General features: G+C 46.1%; 1 protein-coding gene across 1 annotated transcript in view; it reads right to left on the bottom strand.

The window, feature by feature from the left end:
* Positions 1 to 18,867, bottom strand: part of NCOA6 (nuclear receptor coactivator 6) — a 38,720-nt gene that overhangs the window by 4,721 nt on the left and 15,132 nt on the right. The window contains exons 8-13 of the mRNA XM_054274359.1: positions 17,265 to 17,408; positions 15,257 to 16,376; positions 9,539 to 9,660; positions 5,649 to 8,642; positions 3,760 to 3,828; positions 1,842 to 1,878 (exon numbers count right to left, since the gene is read on the bottom strand). Coding sequence (XP_054130334.1) covers positions 1,842 to 1,878; positions 3,760 to 3,828; positions 5,649 to 8,642; positions 9,539 to 9,660; positions 15,257 to 16,376; positions 17,265 to 17,408 — 4,486 coding nt within the window. The remainder of the gene's footprint in view (positions 1 to 1,841; positions 1,879 to 3,759; positions 3,829 to 5,648; positions 8,643 to 9,538; positions 9,661 to 15,256; positions 16,377 to 17,264; positions 17,409 to 18,867) is intronic.

Raw genomic sequence — 18,867 nt, 5'->3', positions numbered from 1 at the left:
ATAAATTATTCTGCTGATAATGGAAAAGAAGAAAGCTCATTTCAGGCCCTTTGGGTGACAACTTGCAGGATTTCAGGAAATGCCTGAATCAGAGACTGAAGACACAGCACAGGGTGACCTGTATGTGACAGAGGTCTCACTGCAGTGCCACCCTTCAGACAAGTCCTGCTTTGAGGGAAGGACTAAAACCACACAAACTTTAGGGCAAAGTAACAGAAACCTGAAATAAAACAGTTTCTCAATGGAAGGAGAGACAAACATACTCAAGGAAAGACACACAGCAGAGGAGATTATAGATTGTAGATTATCTCAGATACAAAATACTGAAATCTATTTCCCTAAAATGGAGTATAATGGGCCATCTACAAAGTGGATCTCCCAAACAGGTGGGTGCTCCCCAGAGTGAAGCAAATAGGCATCAGCACCCAGAGTTCAGTTAGTACAGGTAATTTTTACAGATTCTAGTAACTAAATCCAGAGCTGGGATTGTCTCATAGGAACCAGCACATCACTTCCCTCCTTTTATAGGAGGAAATCAAATTACTCCAAGTGAAAATATTTCTAGTGGTTTATGGGTTGCAAGGTTCCCCTAAAGTTTTAAAGGTTTTTAATGGCTTTAAATGAGAGTAGGTTTAGATTAGCTATTGGGGAGAAATTGGCACAGGTTGCCCAGAGAAGCTTTTTCCATCCCTGGGTGTGTCCAGGGCCAGACTGGACTGGGTTTGGGACACTGGAAGATGACCCAGCCCATGGCATGGAGGTAAGTTTTAAGGTCCCTTGCCACCCAAACCATCTGTGATTCTCTCAAGAGTTGTCCTGTATGGTTCAACAAACCCAAAGCTGTCCACTGTATCAGCCATCACCAGACCCAGTTTGCCTGCAAACTTTCCTTCTTTTCCAGTCTTGCTCAGAAAAACATCAATCAGAAAAACCCTGAAAATGCCCTGGTGGTAATCTGATGTGCTGGGTGTCACACAGGGACACTTCATCTGGAGAATCTGCTCAGCTGCCAATGTCCCACCTTCAGCTTTTCAGAAAAATTCTACCCTGAAGAAAACTCACTGTGAAATTTCAGCTTGTCTTCGAAAGATGCCAGCCCAAATGAAGATAAATAGGGCTAAATATTCCATGCAGAGTCATTCCTGGTCTGAGGGAATGTCAAAGGAAGGCACTGCCCCATCTCCTGAGGAGCCCCACAAGGGGCTGCCCCTCTTGGCCCAGCCTGGGGGTCACTCCACCCACGAGGGCAGGGTCCATAACCTGGCCAGCTGTGCCAGCACCACCAGCCAAAAACCTCCCCAGGGGCTCCACTGCCACCTGAGTGAGAGCCTGGGGTGTTTGGAATCTTCAAGCAGCTCTTGGAAACTGTATTTTCTTCTGACAGAACACAACCGTTTGAAATATCTTTTAATTACCAAATGTCTTAACCAGGACAACCTGAAGTTTCTACCTGACTTTCTTGTCAAGTTTTGGCAGTGTTAACAAGCAAATAGAGGAAAACTGTTGAAAACAATCCTCAAGGCAGAAGAACAAACTTTTGAAAGACTTCCTTGCAGAAAACAAAAATTCACATGACAGCTAAGCTGCACATGAAACATCCAGGCCTGAAAGGATGAGAGGAAACATTGCCCAAAGCACAGACTCAGGAAAAGGTTACCTTATATTGATTGCATTTCAGCAATGGTTTGGAATATTCAACTGGCCTGATTTCTTAGCAGGAAAGAAAGGATATGGCCAAGAAAATGAAAAGTAGTAGCAGAGGTTGAGCAATTAAGCAAAGAGAAAGGGACCTCCTCCCATGAAAGCTATATCTACTCTGAATCTACAAACTATCTCCTTACCTTTGACCAGCAACTACTGCAGCATTTGTCTCAAGTTCTACAAAAGAAAAAGATAATTTTAAAGTCTGCTGTAGAGGTACATACCTGCTGACAAGGCATGACTGCTCATACTTCTCTATCACATATTAGATCTCAAGGATAAGCTTCTCTCAAAGCAAAGCAAGCTAAAATACCACATTGGCCAAGTGCTTGGTCTGATTACAGCCTCCAGGACACTGCAGTCAGCTAAGGCAGGGGAAAATTGAAGCCCTGCAGAAGAAAACTGTAGAGAAACTCCCTGGCTACACTCTTCTCCCTTCTTAAACTTCCATTGTAGACAGTTTATTTCTACTAAACCTTCTAGGTTTTATTTATTTTTTTAAAAGGTACCCTTAAAAATACCAATCTGGCTCTATTGTGCATGTAAAAATTTGCCTTAACCCAACTGCCTCTCACAGCAATACCTTCTAATGACAAATTTCTGAAGCCCAATTGCACAGAATTGGAAAATATCTCAGTGGGGATGATGCAAAGAGAAGTCTGACCTGTTTTCTCTCTCTCTCTCTCAGTGATTTTGTACATACAGTCAGGTTTCCTTTGGAGTCTTCACCTCAGTAAACAGCTCTCCTTTTCAACACATAAAATGTCAAGTCTTTTTACTGTCTGCCTTTTAATTCTCTCCATATCCACCATATCCTTTATTGAGAGGGAAGACCTGTAGCTAAACACAGGCCCCCTCATGAGGAACTGCCAGAGATTCAGGGATTAACACTGCAATGTCAGGAGGAGCCCCCTGTGCTTTGTGTCACTGCCCAGCTCCATGTCCCCACCAAACCTGGGCCCAGTGGGACAAACTGGGGCTTGGCCTTTGACAGCAATTTAGCTCCAGTTTGCTAGAGTGTGCACCATGAATAGAGGCATTAAAAAAGCAAGAGAATGGGCAATGTCTGTCTTCCTAGGATGAATCTGCAGTGTTGGAACATCAGCCTCTTCAGTGTAAAGGGATATAGCACTGTCTGAGAAAAAGAGACATCTTGGGGACTAAGGAAGAAGAGACTGAGCAGTGAAAGGAGTGACCTTTCTTCCCACCCAGAATTTAAACTGGGTGATAATCCAATAGCAAAAAATGGATAGCATCAGTGCTTTCCCCAGCAGGAACCCCCAGCACAGTCACAGCAGCACAGGGCAATGAGTCAGGTGTGAAAAAACAAGGGTGTATGACCACCTTTGTCTTAGTGGAAATTCAAAGAAAACCATTTTGTACAATTTTTACTTCCTGAAAACCCTATTTCCAATCAGACTAGAGATAGAAAATAGATGGAGAGTGGCACTTCCCATAAGTAAGCCCACATCTATCTGTTTTCTCTGCTCAGCCTGGGAATTACGTTTTTAAAACACCCCAGCACTGATGGTGAAACACCATGATAATAAATGGGAACACCATAAAGCCATCTGCCAGGGCTCCATCCTGAAACACTGCTGGGAGGGCATTAAGAGTTGAACACAAAAAGGAAGGATTACCACTCTAAAACACAATCCCAGCCCAGCATGAACATATTTCTATATTCAGAAGGGTACAATGAAAGAAAGACCTTTCTTATTAGCTCAGCATAGAACGTCCATGCATGTACTCTTACAAATCCAGTCCCTCCAATTTAACACTAAATATCTAAAACATTAACATAAATATCTAAAACTTGGGGATTTTTTCATCTTTTACTTGACCCCATCCTGAATCTCCCACAAGGCTTTGGAGACTTCCAAAGCACAATGTAATTAGCAAAGTAAAACAATCCCAAAGGCACAACTAATAATAAAAAACCCTCCCCAACCCCCAAAATACCCAGTGTGTTAGTGACCACTGAATATGCATTCAAACAAATATATTTTCATAAAGGATTTAGTTCACCTCATTCTGCTTTTCCAAAGGAAGATTTACCTGTTCTTTGAACAGTACTTTCTGCTGTGGCAACTGAACTTTTTTTCTGTGTTAAATGTTGAGAGGATGCTAGAATAAAAGTGGAAGGAAAAAACATTATTGTCAAAGGGAGTAAAGGAGTTCCTGTTGTGTGATCAGGCTGGTACAAAACACTCTCTCTCCCAGCTGACTTTGCCATTTACAGATGCAATATTTTTAATCTACCCACCATACACACCTCCCCTTTTTAAAACAAACCTTGGCAAAGCTATCCCAAGCAAGTTTTCTCAAACTAGAATGAGTGATGAAATGAAGTATCATAAACAACATTTTTAAAGGTAACAGTTTTTCAGCAGACTGTGACATTAAAGGAAATCCTAAAATTTCAATAGTTTAGTCTCCTTTTTTTTTAATGTTAATTTCAACAGAGATTTTGGGGGGAAATAGTATATTTTTAATGAATCAGTGCCCTCACTCTTTAAACTAAAGTGCACAATACACTCCAGAGTTGCCCTTGAAGGTCTTTGGCAATAAGATGATGACTTAACCTTTCTTAGGTTGCCAAGTAAAAAGATCAGGCGGAAAAATAGTTTTTGTTGGGCTAATGCTTTCTAGTCTTCAATGTGACAGTGAACTTACAGAGAACAGGAAGACAGAATTGTAACATTCCTGCTTAAATAAAGATTATCACTTCCCAGAAAGCCAGAATTCCTTCTGTGGAGCTCAAAGGAAGCTTCCACTTTCCAGAGGCATGCAGCTACGACATCCAACAGCCGTGGGGAAAGTCACACTGAGGCTGAAGTGTTCGGTTCCCCTGACTTCTGTGGATTTTATCATCCATGATTTTATCTTCCGTGTCCAATTCATGTTGTAAAGCACAACACTCACACAGCTCACTTCAAGAGCGATAGGTTTATGTCGACACCAGATTCAATAAATTAAAAATAGCATCAAGAAATAGCACCAATGTAATGTATAAAGTCTGCCAGATGCACAAATTAGAATAGCAAGGCTGAGATGTAAAGGTATTTTATGTTTTCAAACTGAAGGCAGTAAACGTTTTCATTAATTTCTCCAAAATTAGCATTTAAGTTTTTCCCTAGACAAATGAGGATTTGGTGTGGGTTGTTTTTTTTTTCTTCTGTTCTGGATGTTATTCAGAAATTTCCCTAGAGGATGACGGTTATTCAGAGAGGAAAATAGTATTATTAGGATTAATTCAAACTATCATAATGAATTCAATAAATTGAAATAATTTACAAAATCAAAAGTCTGTGGCAAGACTAAAGCAGAATACCAGTGTATCTACCAGGATAAAAGGGACCCTAATTATTTGTCATTACTGATACACCCACTTTTCCTCCTTGCTCCCAACAGTTACACAAAGTTACAGAATCATACGCTCATGGCAAATACCCCAGTGGAGCAGTAAATGGAAAGTGAGAAAAACCATCTGGAACTCGAATCTTGGCCAACACAAGCCTGTGCATCACTCAGCTGTTAGAGAGCTGCCAGCCTGGGCTGCAGCTCCGGGAGAGCAGCCCCTGGGATGTCCCGCAGCTCCTGGGATGTCCCGCAGCCCCGGGGATGTCCCGCAGCCTCTGGGATGTCCCACAGCCTTTGGGATGTCCCACAGCCTTTGGGATGTCCCGCACCCCCGGGATGTCCCACACCCCCCGGGATGTCCCGCACCCCCGGGATGTCCCACAGCCCCCGGGATGTCCCGCAGCCCCCGGAATGTCCCACAGCCCCCGGGATGTCCCGCAGCCCCTGGGATGTCCCACACCCCCCGGGATGTCCCTCAGCCCCTGGGATGTCCCACAGCCTTTGGGATGTCCCGCACCCCCGGGATGTCCCACACCCCCCGGGATGTCCCGCAGCCCCTCGTTCCCTCCCATTCCCGCACTCACCTGCGCTCGGCAGCAGCTCCGGGGGTGCTGCGGGTTTCTCCTCGGCCGCGGCGCCGCCGCTGGGCTCCGGGCCCCCGCCGGGGCTGCCGCTGTTGGGACCGGGCCCCGCGGGCTCCGGGGCTGCCGGGGGCGCTCCGGCCGGAGCGGGGGCGGCCGGGAGCGCGCCGGGGCCGGGAGCGCTCGGGGGCGCGCCCGGGGACGCGCAGGAGGGAGCGGCGGCCGCGGGGCTGAGGCTGGAGGGGCTGGGCCCAGAAGCGCTCGGCTTGGTTCCGCTGCCGGCTGGAGGGGTCCCGCTTTTGTTATCGACTTCTGCTGGGGCTTGCTCTGTTCCCAAACTGTTCGGGACCGGCGTTTCCAGTCCCTGACCTTCCGTTTCTCCATCCAAAGCGTACTGCTCTTCCCCCTTCTCCAGGGAGCCAGTGACCTTCTTGCACGCTTTAGTCAGCAGGAGCTGGCCGATCTTGTCTACCTTTCCCTTGCCCTTGCTGGATGAAACAGGACTGCGTCTGTTCCCAGAGCCCGGGCTGCCCGTGAGCAGAGAGGAAACGACAGGTCCGGGCTGGGCTGGGGGCACAGGGCCCTGCTCAGCCACCCCCGCCCCTGGGGGAGCCTCCTCCGGGCCCGAGTCCTTGGCCTGCTGAGCAGGGAGCTGGGGCGGAGCACTGGAAGGAGCAGGAGCGGAAGAAGGCAGCTGGACAGGAGATGCCAAGGGGTTCAGAACGAGTGACCTGCTGGTGGGGATACTGGACACGGGACTGCTGGAGGAGGTGCTGGGAGGAGTGGGCCCCGAGGAAAACTTGATATTCTGTGGGATATGCAAAGGACCAACAACTGCCACCGACTGAGGCATCAGACTCGAGTTAGATGTCATGGGGGCTGCTGGAATGGTGCTGGACTGAGAGCCCTTCATCACCTGGATGATTGAGGATGAGTTTATAAACACAGGGGTGATGAACTGCGGCCGGGCGCTGGACTGAGGCGCCGACTGTCCCTCGGACACCATCACTTTGCTCCCCACGTTGGGCATGGTGACAACAGTGGACACTAATGCAGATTGCAAGTGGGATGGCAATGGAGCTGATGTGTTAGCAGCAGATGTAATAGGGTTGGAAGTCACAAAAACTGTTATCTGGTTGGGAGGTAAAGGACCTGAAATAGAAGAGCTAACAGGCCTCTGCATGACTGGAGGAACACTCTGTGACACACTTGCACTTACTTCTCCCAGTTCCTGGGGCCCTGGATTTGGACAGGGCTCATTATTTTGAGACAGGCTAAGTGAATTAGATGGCTCCTTGCTCAAGGATGAATCCTGCAGTGGAGGAATGACAGCTATCTTCTTTAGATCCTCACCAGTGGGGACTATTGGTGCCATCTCGAGACCAGTCAGCCCAGGAGGCTTAATGGTCACATTAGGAGCTCCAGAATTGTCAAGAAGTTGACTTAGAGAAGTTGGTGCCTCCCTCATGGCTGGAGATACCATGGCTTTACTTTCTTCCATGACTGGGAGCTTACTGCTGTCTAAGGCTTGCCCATCTTTTTTTGCCTGTTCCTCAGGAGCCGGCGCTTTCATTTCTGGAGTAGGGGCACCTTTCAATTCCATACTGGGCTGGTCCTTGCTACCTAGGGCACCTTGTGCACTTTGACTCTCAGTCTCTGGAGGCACACTAAGGCTCTCCTTGTTGTCTTCAGGAATGCCAGACACAGCAGGTACAGAAACTGTGGGATTCTGGTTACTTAGCATGGAGTTATTTTGAAAACTTGTGGTCACGGGTGTCGGCAAAGAAGAGGGACTAGCCATCATATTTCTCTGTAGTTCCATGTTCTGCAAGAGAGATGGACTCTGCTGAGTTGTCAATGATAATTTAGCTGCTTTTGAATTCTGTCTGCCAGGGCTTGGTGTAGTTTTCCTGCTGGATCCTGGACTGGACCTTCGACTATTGCTCGGGCTTGCTCTCTTTGTTCCTCCAGCGTTGGTTTGTTTGCCCGAATTCATGACCACACCTTCCAACTTGTGTGACTGTGAGGCAGTAAAACTGGACTGATTGTTAATTGTGAGATTTGATGGGGCTTGTCCAATGGCCTTTAAAGTAGTGGGATTCAGACCCTGCTGATCAAACCCTCTATTGAGATTAGGCCTGGGAGGTAAAGGAATATTGATCTGGGGAGGGAACAGACCAGCAATAGAGGCATTGAGCCTCTCTGGAGACAGGCTGATTTCTGAGGGCTCTGTGCTGGGGGGACGGTTATTGGGAGTCTGAGGGTAATACGGCCGTGGGCTCGCTCTGTTTGGGGTTTTAGGCCTTGATGTTTGTGATGGGGCAGCAACATTTGGAAAATGGTGTGTAAGAGCACTAGACAGAGAACTAGACTGCTGCTGGGGACTTGCACCTTGGGCAGCTGAAAGTGGGGATGGTCCAGGCTTGGGTCCTGTCATCATCAACTGGTTCTGTGAAACTACTAAATGAGATGTCACATTATTCTGAGCTCCTGATGTTGGAGGGCCCTCAGCTCCACCTCCTTCTGGGAGAGAGGACACTGCTGACACCTCTCTGAGGGGCGAGCTGGAAGGATTCTGTACGTTATCTGGATAAACCATTTTTCTTGCATTGTTTCCCAGAGGAGGGTTGCCTGGCAGGGCCATCCTCTGTTTGTCAGGAGAGGGGGGCACGGGCCCGGGCCCCTGGAGGTTCACCATCACTGGCATGTTCCCGCTCTGCTGCAGTGGCATCCGCTGGGCATCGGCGCTCAGGGGCCCCCGGGGAGGGTGAACCCCCTGGGGCACAGGCAGCCTGACTGATTTGGGGTCCTGCTGCATCATCAGCATCATCATCATCTGCTGCTGCTGCTGGGGTGTCTGGGGGGGAGCCTGGCCCTGCTGTGGGGCTGCCTGGGGCTGCTGCTGCTGCTGCTGGGGCTGGGGCTGCTGCGCGTGTGCCATGAGCTGAGGGGGCATCTGCTGAAGTGGCCTCTGCTCCACTGGCTGGGATGGGTAACCTAAGGCAACAGAGGACACATGGTTAAAACCAAGCAAACACCAGAGGAAGCACAATTTCTGTAACAAACAGGATTGGATAGAAAGTACAGCATGGAGCCTGCTTATCTTGGATGAGAGCCGCATTAACAAAATAGGCTTTACAAAAAAAGCTAAAGATTTTACTAAATTCATAAAAATAGTTTTACTTAATGTATTACTTGCATGAGATTTAACTGGAGATCTCTTAGTATGCTGTATCAGCTACTAACCCAAGTTCACACCACCTGACAAGTGTCTGCAACTGCCCATGGGCTTCCTTTCACTGGGAAATGCACAGCTGTGCTTTCACTAATTATTACTCCTTAAAACTAACTTCAGAATTTGACAGCCCCCAAGAGTCATGCACAGCACACCTGCCACAGACCTGACATTGTCTGGAGTATAAAGTAGAATCTGCCATGTGTTACTTGGCCAAAAACATGCTAAGAATTCCCTGTAGTTTATAACAGAAATCCTATTGTGGACTTCAGATTTAATCCTCTCTACATGCAAAGGATCATTCCAACTACAACCACTGTTTCTCCTCAAAAATCAGTTATTGGCAAATGCTAAATTTTTAAGACATCAGTCTGTGCTACAGCTAGAAATACAACATTTTTTATCAATTATGTTCCTGCTGAATAACGCTGCAGTACTCAGTTTGATACCTGCAGGATGATAAATGAGAATGGGGCCACCTCTTCAATTTGAGCTAACCCAAAGAAAACACTTAAACAATGGCACCAATTACTTACTAGGAGGAAAAAATGTTTGAAATTGAATGTGTGATAGCATAAATAAAATAGAACTGTTGCAAAGATCATTAAAACTCTCTTATAGTTATTACATTCAGATAATCACAGAAAAATCCTACTACCTGGTGGCCTGCTCGCAAAATCAGAGAGTTTAGGGCCTGGCTTCTCTAAACTCAGTCCTTGGTCTCCAGACATCGATGACTGATCACTCTCCTCCAGGCCAGCTGGACGTGATTCTGAAGAACTGAAAGAAAAATAATTGCAATTAAGAGCCAGCCCCTACATCAGTGTTTGATTTCTGCTTCTGTAACTAAGTGCTCCAGTAATTAATTCCCAGCACTCCCACAGGCCTGCAATGACCCACTGAAATGGCTCTGATGTAACTTGCCTGACTGGAACACACACACCAGGTCTGTGTGCAGTCCCTGCCTTAGGTACCACTGAAAAGGAAACAAGTTGCCTGGTGCTCTGTTGATCCTAAACATTCATTTCTGCTGTGAATCTGAGCTTTAGGACTAACAGAATGCCAATGGAGATTTCAAAAGATAGAGCTACATATATTTCAACTAAACTAAACAGGCTTTCCTATGACATCTGTATGGATAAGCAAGTGCCATGGGTAGATGCATTTTTAATTTATTTTAATGCTAGCACCTTTTATTCCAGTGTTACACCCAGAAGTGACTCACTCAGGGCATCCAAGGCCTTTGATAACAGCACAGCATGAGGGCACTGACATGGCAGGCATTGCAGCCACCCTCCAGAGCACAGAGCTGTGTGCTGCTGGGGCTCTCTAATGACCACATGCTAGTCTGGGTTGGAAGGGACCTTAAAGCCCATCTCATTCCATCCCCTCCCACTGTCCCAGACTGCTCCAAGCCCTGTCCAGCCTGGCCTTGGGCACTGCCAGGGATGGAGCAGCCCCAGCTGCTCTGGGCACCCTGTGCCAGGGCCTTCCCACCCTTACAGGAGGAATTTCCTCCCAATCTCCCATCCATCCCTGCCCTCTGGCAGTGGGAGCCATTCCCTGTGTCCTGTCCCTCCATCCCTTGTCCCCAGCTCTCCTGGAGCCCCTTTAGGCCCTGCAAGGGGCTCTGAGCTCTCTCTGGAGCTTCCTTCAGGTGAGCATCCCCCAGCTCTGCCAGCCTGGCTCCAGAGGGGCTCCAGCCCTGGGAGCATCTCTGTGATGTCCTCCTGTGTCCCAGGGCTGGGGCAGCTCTGCAGGTGGCTCTCACCTGAGTGGGGCAGAATCCCCCCAGCCCTGCTGAATCCCCCACACTGGGGATCAGCCCAGGACCCAGGGGGGATCTGGGCTGAGGGCACATTGCTGGCTCACATTCAGTTCCTCGTCCATCAGCACCCCCAAGTCCTTCTCCTGAGGAATGTGATGCTCCAGGAGACTCTCTAAGACAATTTAAAATTGTCCAGACTCAACGCTCAATACCTGAACTAAATCAAGACAGCTTTTGCAGACTTAGAAAAACCCCAGGTTTCTATAGTGAACAATATATATGGCCAGAGGATGTAAAATGAAGAGGGATGAGAGCAGAAGGACTAAACTCTTATCACCTGCATGAATATATGAAGGTTACAGGAAGTCAGGAAGTTCTGTGTAGGAAAAGCTCTAAGCTAAAATAAAAAAAAGAAAAAGTACACTGCCAATAAAGAGAGGCAGAATCATGCAGAAATGCCATGGACAAAGGTAACACAAAATATGAATTTGAAATACATAATGGTGGGGAGATAAATCCTACTCCAATTTACTTGAGAATAACAGTTTCTGGCATCTGTAGAGCTGACACTGTGCTGTAAACACCCATGGAGACACCCTGGCCTGTCCTAATGTTCTATCAGCTACCCAATCAACACTCAAAAAGCAGCATGTGACTGGAAAATTCTGAATTCTTGTGGGTCAAAACTGGAGAGAACATACACCAAGGAGAAGAAAGGTGCAAATAGGGCAAACAGAACTGTTCCAGCCATTGCTGCTGAGGGCAGGTACTGCCAAGGAAAGCACCTGGAGTGCACTGCTGTGCCTTATCCAGCACACCACCAACACAGGGGCTGTAGGGTGTAAGATGTTACATGCCTCCTCCAATAAATTTGATGAAAACTGGCAAAATGCAGAGATATGCCCAGAGTTTTATATTAACAGTCACAAGTGAACAAAAATTCTGGCAGCAAAATCACCCAGAAGAGCTGCAGCCTTTGGTGCAGGTGCCAGCCACATGAACTGAAATAATACCTAAAATTGTCAATGCAATCTCAAATTTGTCAATTTTGCTATTTATTTACAATGGTGGGAAATTAAAAACGCTGCAGTTACAGTTCAGCTCAAAGCTGATACACAGCATCACTGCACAGAAAGGTTTAACCCAGAAAACAGAACTGGGGTACAGTGGATCCTTAGCAAACACCTCCTGCCAGATGGAGCTGTGCAAATCTGGCAGAACAGACCTGAGCTTGGTTTGCCAGCAAAGAGCAGCTATGGTAAGAAAATCTGCTTCTGTCATTGCTGGAAAATTTAAACATCAACTGAATCTCAAATGAAGCTGAAGCTCACTGGGAATGTGTAAAAAATAACCAGAATATGAATTGCAAGATGTCTGTGTGAGGGACAAAATATTCCATATTTATTCTTCTTTTCTATTGCTCTAGATGTGAAAAATATCTAAGAGTAACTGCACACCTGGTACAGTCTGGATTGCCATCAGCAGCACCTCTGCTCTACCAGCTGCACTCTGAAGCACAACCTTCAGATCCAAATCCCTCATGAGAGCAGAGAGAGCTCCAGGACAACCCAAACCAGCCAAACCAAAGAAGGTGGCAGCTGGGTCCTGAGGAGAGCAAAGCTGAAATGAGAGGTGTGGCAGCCCCAGCCCTGCCCAGGAGCTCTGGGGGCAGAGAGGCTCCTGCCCTGCTGCTGGGTGAGGGCATTTCCCAGCTCTGCCAGGGACACCCTCTGAGCTGGCTGGAAAAGCCTCCTTGTCCTGCAGCGCTGCCACCACCTGCACTGGACCCTGCAGCCTGAATGGCAGCACTGGCAGTGCCCTCCCTCAGTGGATTATTTCTGCTCCAGCAGTGCACAGGATGCTCTGGTCTGTGCACAGGGGAACATGGACCAACTGCTTGTTTGTGCATGGATTTAATAGAATTAACCAGCCTGTTTTATCCATATTCCCATTGCATCTAGCATCTTGCTCCTCAGTTTACATCCCATTACCCACAGTCTCCAGGTTCAGCACACAGATGCAAACACTTTTAAACAACCAAAATGCCCTGGGTTTCATTCCAATGCAAAGTTGCTCAATTATGCAAACCCTTGAAACTATTTCAGACTCAGCTGAATAAACTCTTTCAATAGCTCACTTATCCTATTTACATTCCAACATGACTGCAATCCATATTCCCAATTGTACTTCTGTTACTATGTTATTATTTCTCAAAATTATTTCTTTTTAGTGTCTTTATCAAATTACTGCATTTCCACACAAGGTTTGCTGCTCTGAATTGTAAAATTTCTGAGGAAGAATGACAGAGAGGAAGCTGAGATGAAAAGCATCCTATTTGCTTCTGATGCAAGAGAAAGTGATCCAAATGGGATTTCATTCCTGCCAATTCCAAGGCAGGAAAATGCTGAGCTTGCCCAACAATGAGAGGGAAGCTGAGAGTGAGGGAGGCAGGAAGGTGTTACAGCCAGCTTTCACTGCACTCTCCCTCTTTTTGCTGGAGAATAAACTCAGGAACTTTTGAAAGAACAGCTCCCTTCTTAGTGCTTCTGTAAGGATTGAGAATTGATTTAGTCCACGTAGAACCAAAATGCTCACCCATATCAGAACAACATTCTGGTTCCTTTGTGGACTACACCAAAATCTGATTCAAAACCTTTTTTAGGAGCTAGAATTGAGCTGTCATAGCCCATCAGAAAAGCTGTAATTGAGATTTCCACTGAGAAAACTTTAATAAGCAAATAGTCTTGTGAGGCTTTGCAAGCTCAGAGGAAGAGCTTTATAGACACTTTTATTGACATTCCCAGGCCACACTGAGGCTGGGTGCTCATCAGGAAGACCAATGAAAACAAAATCATAAGAAGAGTTTACTTTAATTATGGATGGATTTTTTTCAGAAGGTGGTGCCAACTCATCTGCTCCCTCTGAATGCTCTGTCACTTCCACAGCAAGGCACTTGCTACAGCAGTGCTTACCAGTGTTTTATTGGATCTGTTTGGGCTGGAGGAAGTGGTGTCTGTGTTAGGTTTCTAAGTCACCCCAAAAGCTGCAGACTGGCTACACACTTGGTGCTGGCCAAGCTACTTCACCCAGGTTTCCACATCTGGCCACAGCTTGTGTCCTCCTCCAGCTGCAATCTGAGGTCACTCAGCAGCAGTGAGGGCCTGACAAGCCATGCCATGACTGTACACAACTATACAGGAGAGTCTTGAAAAGCTTTGTTCCAAGGCCTATTAAATTAGCATGCTTTGCTTTACCTTACAGCATTTCTGCATTTTATTTTTGTACTAGTTAAGCCAACTAATGATTGTCACAAAAGATCACTTGCTATAGATGGTGTGAGTTTTTCAGTCCACAATTAAAATGTCCATGAGATTATTAATTCCACCTTCACAAAGGAATCTTGACACTGCAGAAAATGCAGACTGGGGCTACACACTGAATAACCAAGGGAAAAGTTAAAATATTGAACATTTTGCTTAGTACTTCATGCCAGCTTCTCTTTGCACTGAACTGAACAGGTGTCCCTAGGAAAGGCAGCATAAACTTCAGGTTAAAAACATGATTATTCAAAGGGGCCAGACTGATGGAACCAGAGCCACACCAGGATCTTCACGAGCTATTGCCATCTTTTTGTTTGGTTCTAAGAATTTAATTCTGATATTTGAATATTTCTGTTTTATAATTTTCTATGCAATTCTTTTCATTTTTCCCTGATTGAAAACAATCCCCCCAAGTACCATCAGGTGGGTTCCTGTTAATGCCCCATGGGCTCATCTGCAGCATCAGGATAATTAAATAAAGCATATCTGCCTTCACCATTTGAGCTGAACAATGGCACAGCAGCAGCAGGTACCACCCTGCGCTGGGTGACAGTGAACTGTCAATGGCAAATGCCTACAGGACAGCTGGCCAAGAAAGAACATGCTGGCCAAAGAAGGAAGAGATTCTGCCATCTTGTATTTTCACTAAAAAGACACATTCATTCATCATCTTTGAATCTTTTCCACTGTCCTCTTCCCTCTCAAGAGCTGTAGGGCTTTTATTTTCCTAACCTCTGCTAGGCCAGGAAGACCAGCACTGCCTGGAATTGTTAATCTCATACCCAGAAAGTACCACATTCTTTCCTCTAAATTCTAGCTGCAGTTTCAACTAAGAGAGAAGTCCAGCTCAATTCCAGGCAGAAATGTGTCAGGATATGCACATGATTGAAGAAACAACCCCCCAAAATGTGTCCTGCACATGTTTTATAAAGGCTTCTAGTTCTTCTGAACATACTTCCCACCCTTTGATTGTGGCTGTCAAGACTGCTTAAAAAAAGGCAGCCTCCTCTTCCAACGACTGTGGCAGCATGGGCCACATGCTAAACTTCCTTCACCCAGTAAAGGTAAGGAACAGTGCTGGTAGAATTGGGTTTATAACTGAGTTTGGATATTTGCATGTTTTTAATCTTGAACAAACATTCCAATGACCAACTCTTGAGAGAAACTGCCACAACATGAATAAAATACAAGTCCTTTCTCACCCATTACTTGCTGATAAAATATTGACAAGATGCCTGGGGGAGTTTCTTCATGCCCCTTATAAAAAACACTGTAACATTAAACCTACGTTGTTTGTTCTAGCTGTTGATTATTTTTCTTCTTCCTTGGAGGCTTCTTCTTCTTTGGCTTGTTGGCATTCTGGTTATTCTGTTTGTTGTTCACACCAAAGTGCCCTGCTGAGATATCGCTCTGGAGCAGGTTAACCAAGAGCGGGCTGGTGAGCGTCACGTCTTTATTGACAGGAAACACAGGGTTCTGCCCACAGGAAACCTGGTTCCCATTGGGAGTTCCACTGAACCCTGTGCTGAAAGGCAGCCCATGGCCAGAGAAATGACTCCCTGAAGCATTGCTGTTTCCTTGCATTCCTTGCATGTGAGAAGGCACCATGTTAGGCTGCTGCACAGGAACCTCAGGTAACATCTGTGTCAAGTTGCCATCGCTGTTTGTCGTGCTCGCAGTATCCCCAAGTTGCTGAGAGATGTGAGGGCTGGGTCCAGTGGGTCTTAAAACTTGCCCTTGAATTCCCATCACCTGAGAAGGATTGCCATTCACAGGGCCCTGCTGTGCCATCATCTGCCCAGTGAACTGCACCATGTTTCCTTGCATGTTTGGGGTTGGTCCTCTCATCAGTTGAGCTGGCCCCGACATCACGTTGGACTGGTTTTGAGTGCTGAAAGGCTGTTTATTCCCTTGCATCTGAGTGCTCATCATCTGCTCCATCATTGAGTTTTGCTGTAGCAACACCTGGCCCTGAGGTCCCATCATCTGATTGTGTGTGGACATCATCTGCTGTCCCTGCTGGGGAATCATCTGTTTGGGTGGGGTCATCCTCTGGGGAGAGGGACCCAGATTTTGGTTTTGGGGTGTCACCATCATTTGGCCTTGTGGCATGAGCTGAGTTCGAGAAAGTATCATCTGGTTTTGAGGGTTCAGTGATCCCTGAGCCTGAATGTTCACCATCTGTCCTTGGGAGGACACGATTTGCTGATGCATCCCCATAAGCTGGGACTGTGGTCCTTGCTGAGGCTGTCCCTGCATATTGCCCATGTTAACTTGTGGCACCCCACTAGCACCAGCCTGCTGGTTGTTCATATTTCCATGAAGTCCCATTAGATTGGTCTGCATCATATTTGGTGGGCCATGTGCTGCTTGCATCTGAGTTTGAGGAGGTCCAGATCCTTGGCCACCTTAAGAAAATAAAAAGAAAATATCACTAAGAAACTAATAGGAGTGGTGCAAGAGTTTCCACACTTTAAATGTCTAGTACTCCAATATTGCTTTCCTCCCTTTACCAATAAACTGGCATACTTCATATATTTGCAAAATTTGATGCTATAGATACGTGTTAGTTGTCAAAACAGAACATCATACATCTCCAAACAACACTTGGACTGGTACTTCTCCTGTATCCCACTGCAGAGGACAGAACAGAAACTTAATTTCAGTTGTTATCTGCACCTAAGTTTGAAAATCTTCCATTATTCACCTAACTCAGCAGAGTACTTCATAACCAAAATGAGCTTCAAACCCTGAAGATGCTTTATAATGGATTAAAGAATAAATGCACACAGAGTACTGATGAAATGGCATCATCAGGGTATCCATAATCCAGACTAATAATTGAGTTGTGAAATGGACGGAGACATTTGTGAATTAAAGATTTCATTTCCACACTTTAAGAAGACATCAGAAATTTTTGAAGGAAGTAATAAATACTCTTTTCAAAGCAGAACAAGGTTATATTGCTATTCTGCTTCTAAGATAATTACACTCTTTTTTTTTTCTGGACAAGAAGTTCCTTTTGTGTTGTTATCTTTATTACCCCTCGCCTCCAAATTTCAGTGCTACCTCCCATTCAGCTTCTCAACAGCTATTTCTGAAGCCCACAATCCACATCAATAATAGTTAGATGTAAGAAACACGAGCAGCCTTATGCTTTTCTTTTTCCTATCCAGCACTACACCCAGAGTGCTGCTGCTGGAGTTCCACGGTTGGGGACCCGTGTGACACAGGAAAAGGCACCAGGTGTTACAGAGGGAGAGTGGCACAAGCTGCAGGGACCCCTGCAGTCAGACCTGAGTGCTGCACGCTCTGGGCCGGCAGCTGCGGCGCTCCGCTGGTCCCGGGCGTCGCTGGGGCTGAGGAGGGCACCTGGCCCTGCAGGAAGCTCTGGCTGGCCTGGCCTGCAGGGAACCCCGGGGGCAGCCTCTTGGCCATTCCTGAACACAGAATTGCCTGGTTAGTTAGTGTGGGAAATGGGAAAAAATAGACAAAGTCTGTCATTGGAGAATACCTTTGAGTCTGTTTAGGCAGAAATGGTTTTTTGCCAATATACAAAATCCACTCTAGACATTTATAGTTCTTACCTGTGCAACAATTCTGTCAAACAAATTACTATGACTAATTTCAAACTATTATTAAAGTACAAAACTTACTACCCAGAGAAGGTGAAAAATCCATGTTTGACCTTATAGAAACTAGACATTAATGTGGTTTGTTGCTTTCTGCTCTACTGCACCTCTTAGCACACCCTTAACTTATTCAATGTACACACAGAGAAAGAACTGGTATTCTTGTTAGTGACGTGCTCCTCTCACCACCTCTGACACACCAGGCACACACTCCTTATCAGTGCTGCTGTGTGCACACACTCCAAGGGTCTTTCCACCCCAGAGTGTCCTGAGGAACCCCACAGTTCAGGAGGTCCAGACCTGCTGCTCATTCAAGCAACTCTGCTATCCCTGCTGCAAGAGCAAGGAATTTTTGAGGCCCTCATGTGGCACAAGAGCCACACTGGCACATCCCAACATCACTGCTGCCCTGGGACACACACAGAGATAAAGCTCCCCTCTACCTGCCAGTGTGAGCAGCAGTGGGGGTGGGTTTGAGAGATCCCACTTTTAACTCACTGTCCACACAGTGCCTCAGACTTTGAACCAACCCTGCCCACTGCCCCCCTTATTCTCCTGACCCAGTGCCAGAATGTGACCTCAATTCCTTCTGCAGTTACAGCTTTGTTGCACACCTAATTTTGCTGCTTGTGCTAATTATCTGGTCTTAGGTTGTAATTAATATTTCAAGGTAATCAAATCTACAGGCCAAACACCAAATATATCTGCAAACACAGAAACAGATTTATTGAAACACCACATCACTGGACTCCAGCTTTGGTTCTGCTAAACTTTTAGGGACGTGTTTCATGTAAGAATGCTTGAACTGAGAAAAGAATAAAGTGTTAGCTTGGCCTATTCCAAATCTGATATAAATTCCAATTTGCTAAATTGGCTGTGTGAAATGCAAAGTGTTTGAATGCATTCATTTACACCAAACCTTTAAATGTAAGGTGGCTTAAAATGGAATGATCTATAATGACAAATTAACATATAAATTGCAACAAAGAATGAGCATGCAGAGAAGTCAGGCAAAAATCTCAGCAGTGGGAGCAACACAGCTTTGCTGAAACCAAGGAATTCTGTCTTTTAAAATCACCTGAGGATACAGCTCACAGCAAGATTGTTGATTTAGCAATAAGGTCTAAAATAAGTCCAAAACCCCTATTTTGATAGTTTATTTCTGGTGTGACTCTTCACTCAGAAAAACTGAGGTTTGTTTGTAGTAGGTTTAGTTTAGGTTTAGTTTAGTTTAGTTTAGGAAGCAGAGCATGGAGATTATACTGGC

The sequence above is a fragment of the Melozone crissalis genome, unplaced genomic scaffold (assembly GCF_028551555.1).
Source record: "Melozone crissalis strain CALT ecotype California unplaced genomic scaffold, PUWL_Pcris_2 ptg000017l_1, whole genome shotgun sequence".
Classification (NCBI taxonomy): Eukaryota; Metazoa; Chordata; class Aves; order Passeriformes; family Passerellidae; genus Melozone; species Melozone crissalis.
This window is presented reverse-complemented; position numbering and strand designations above follow the sequence as displayed.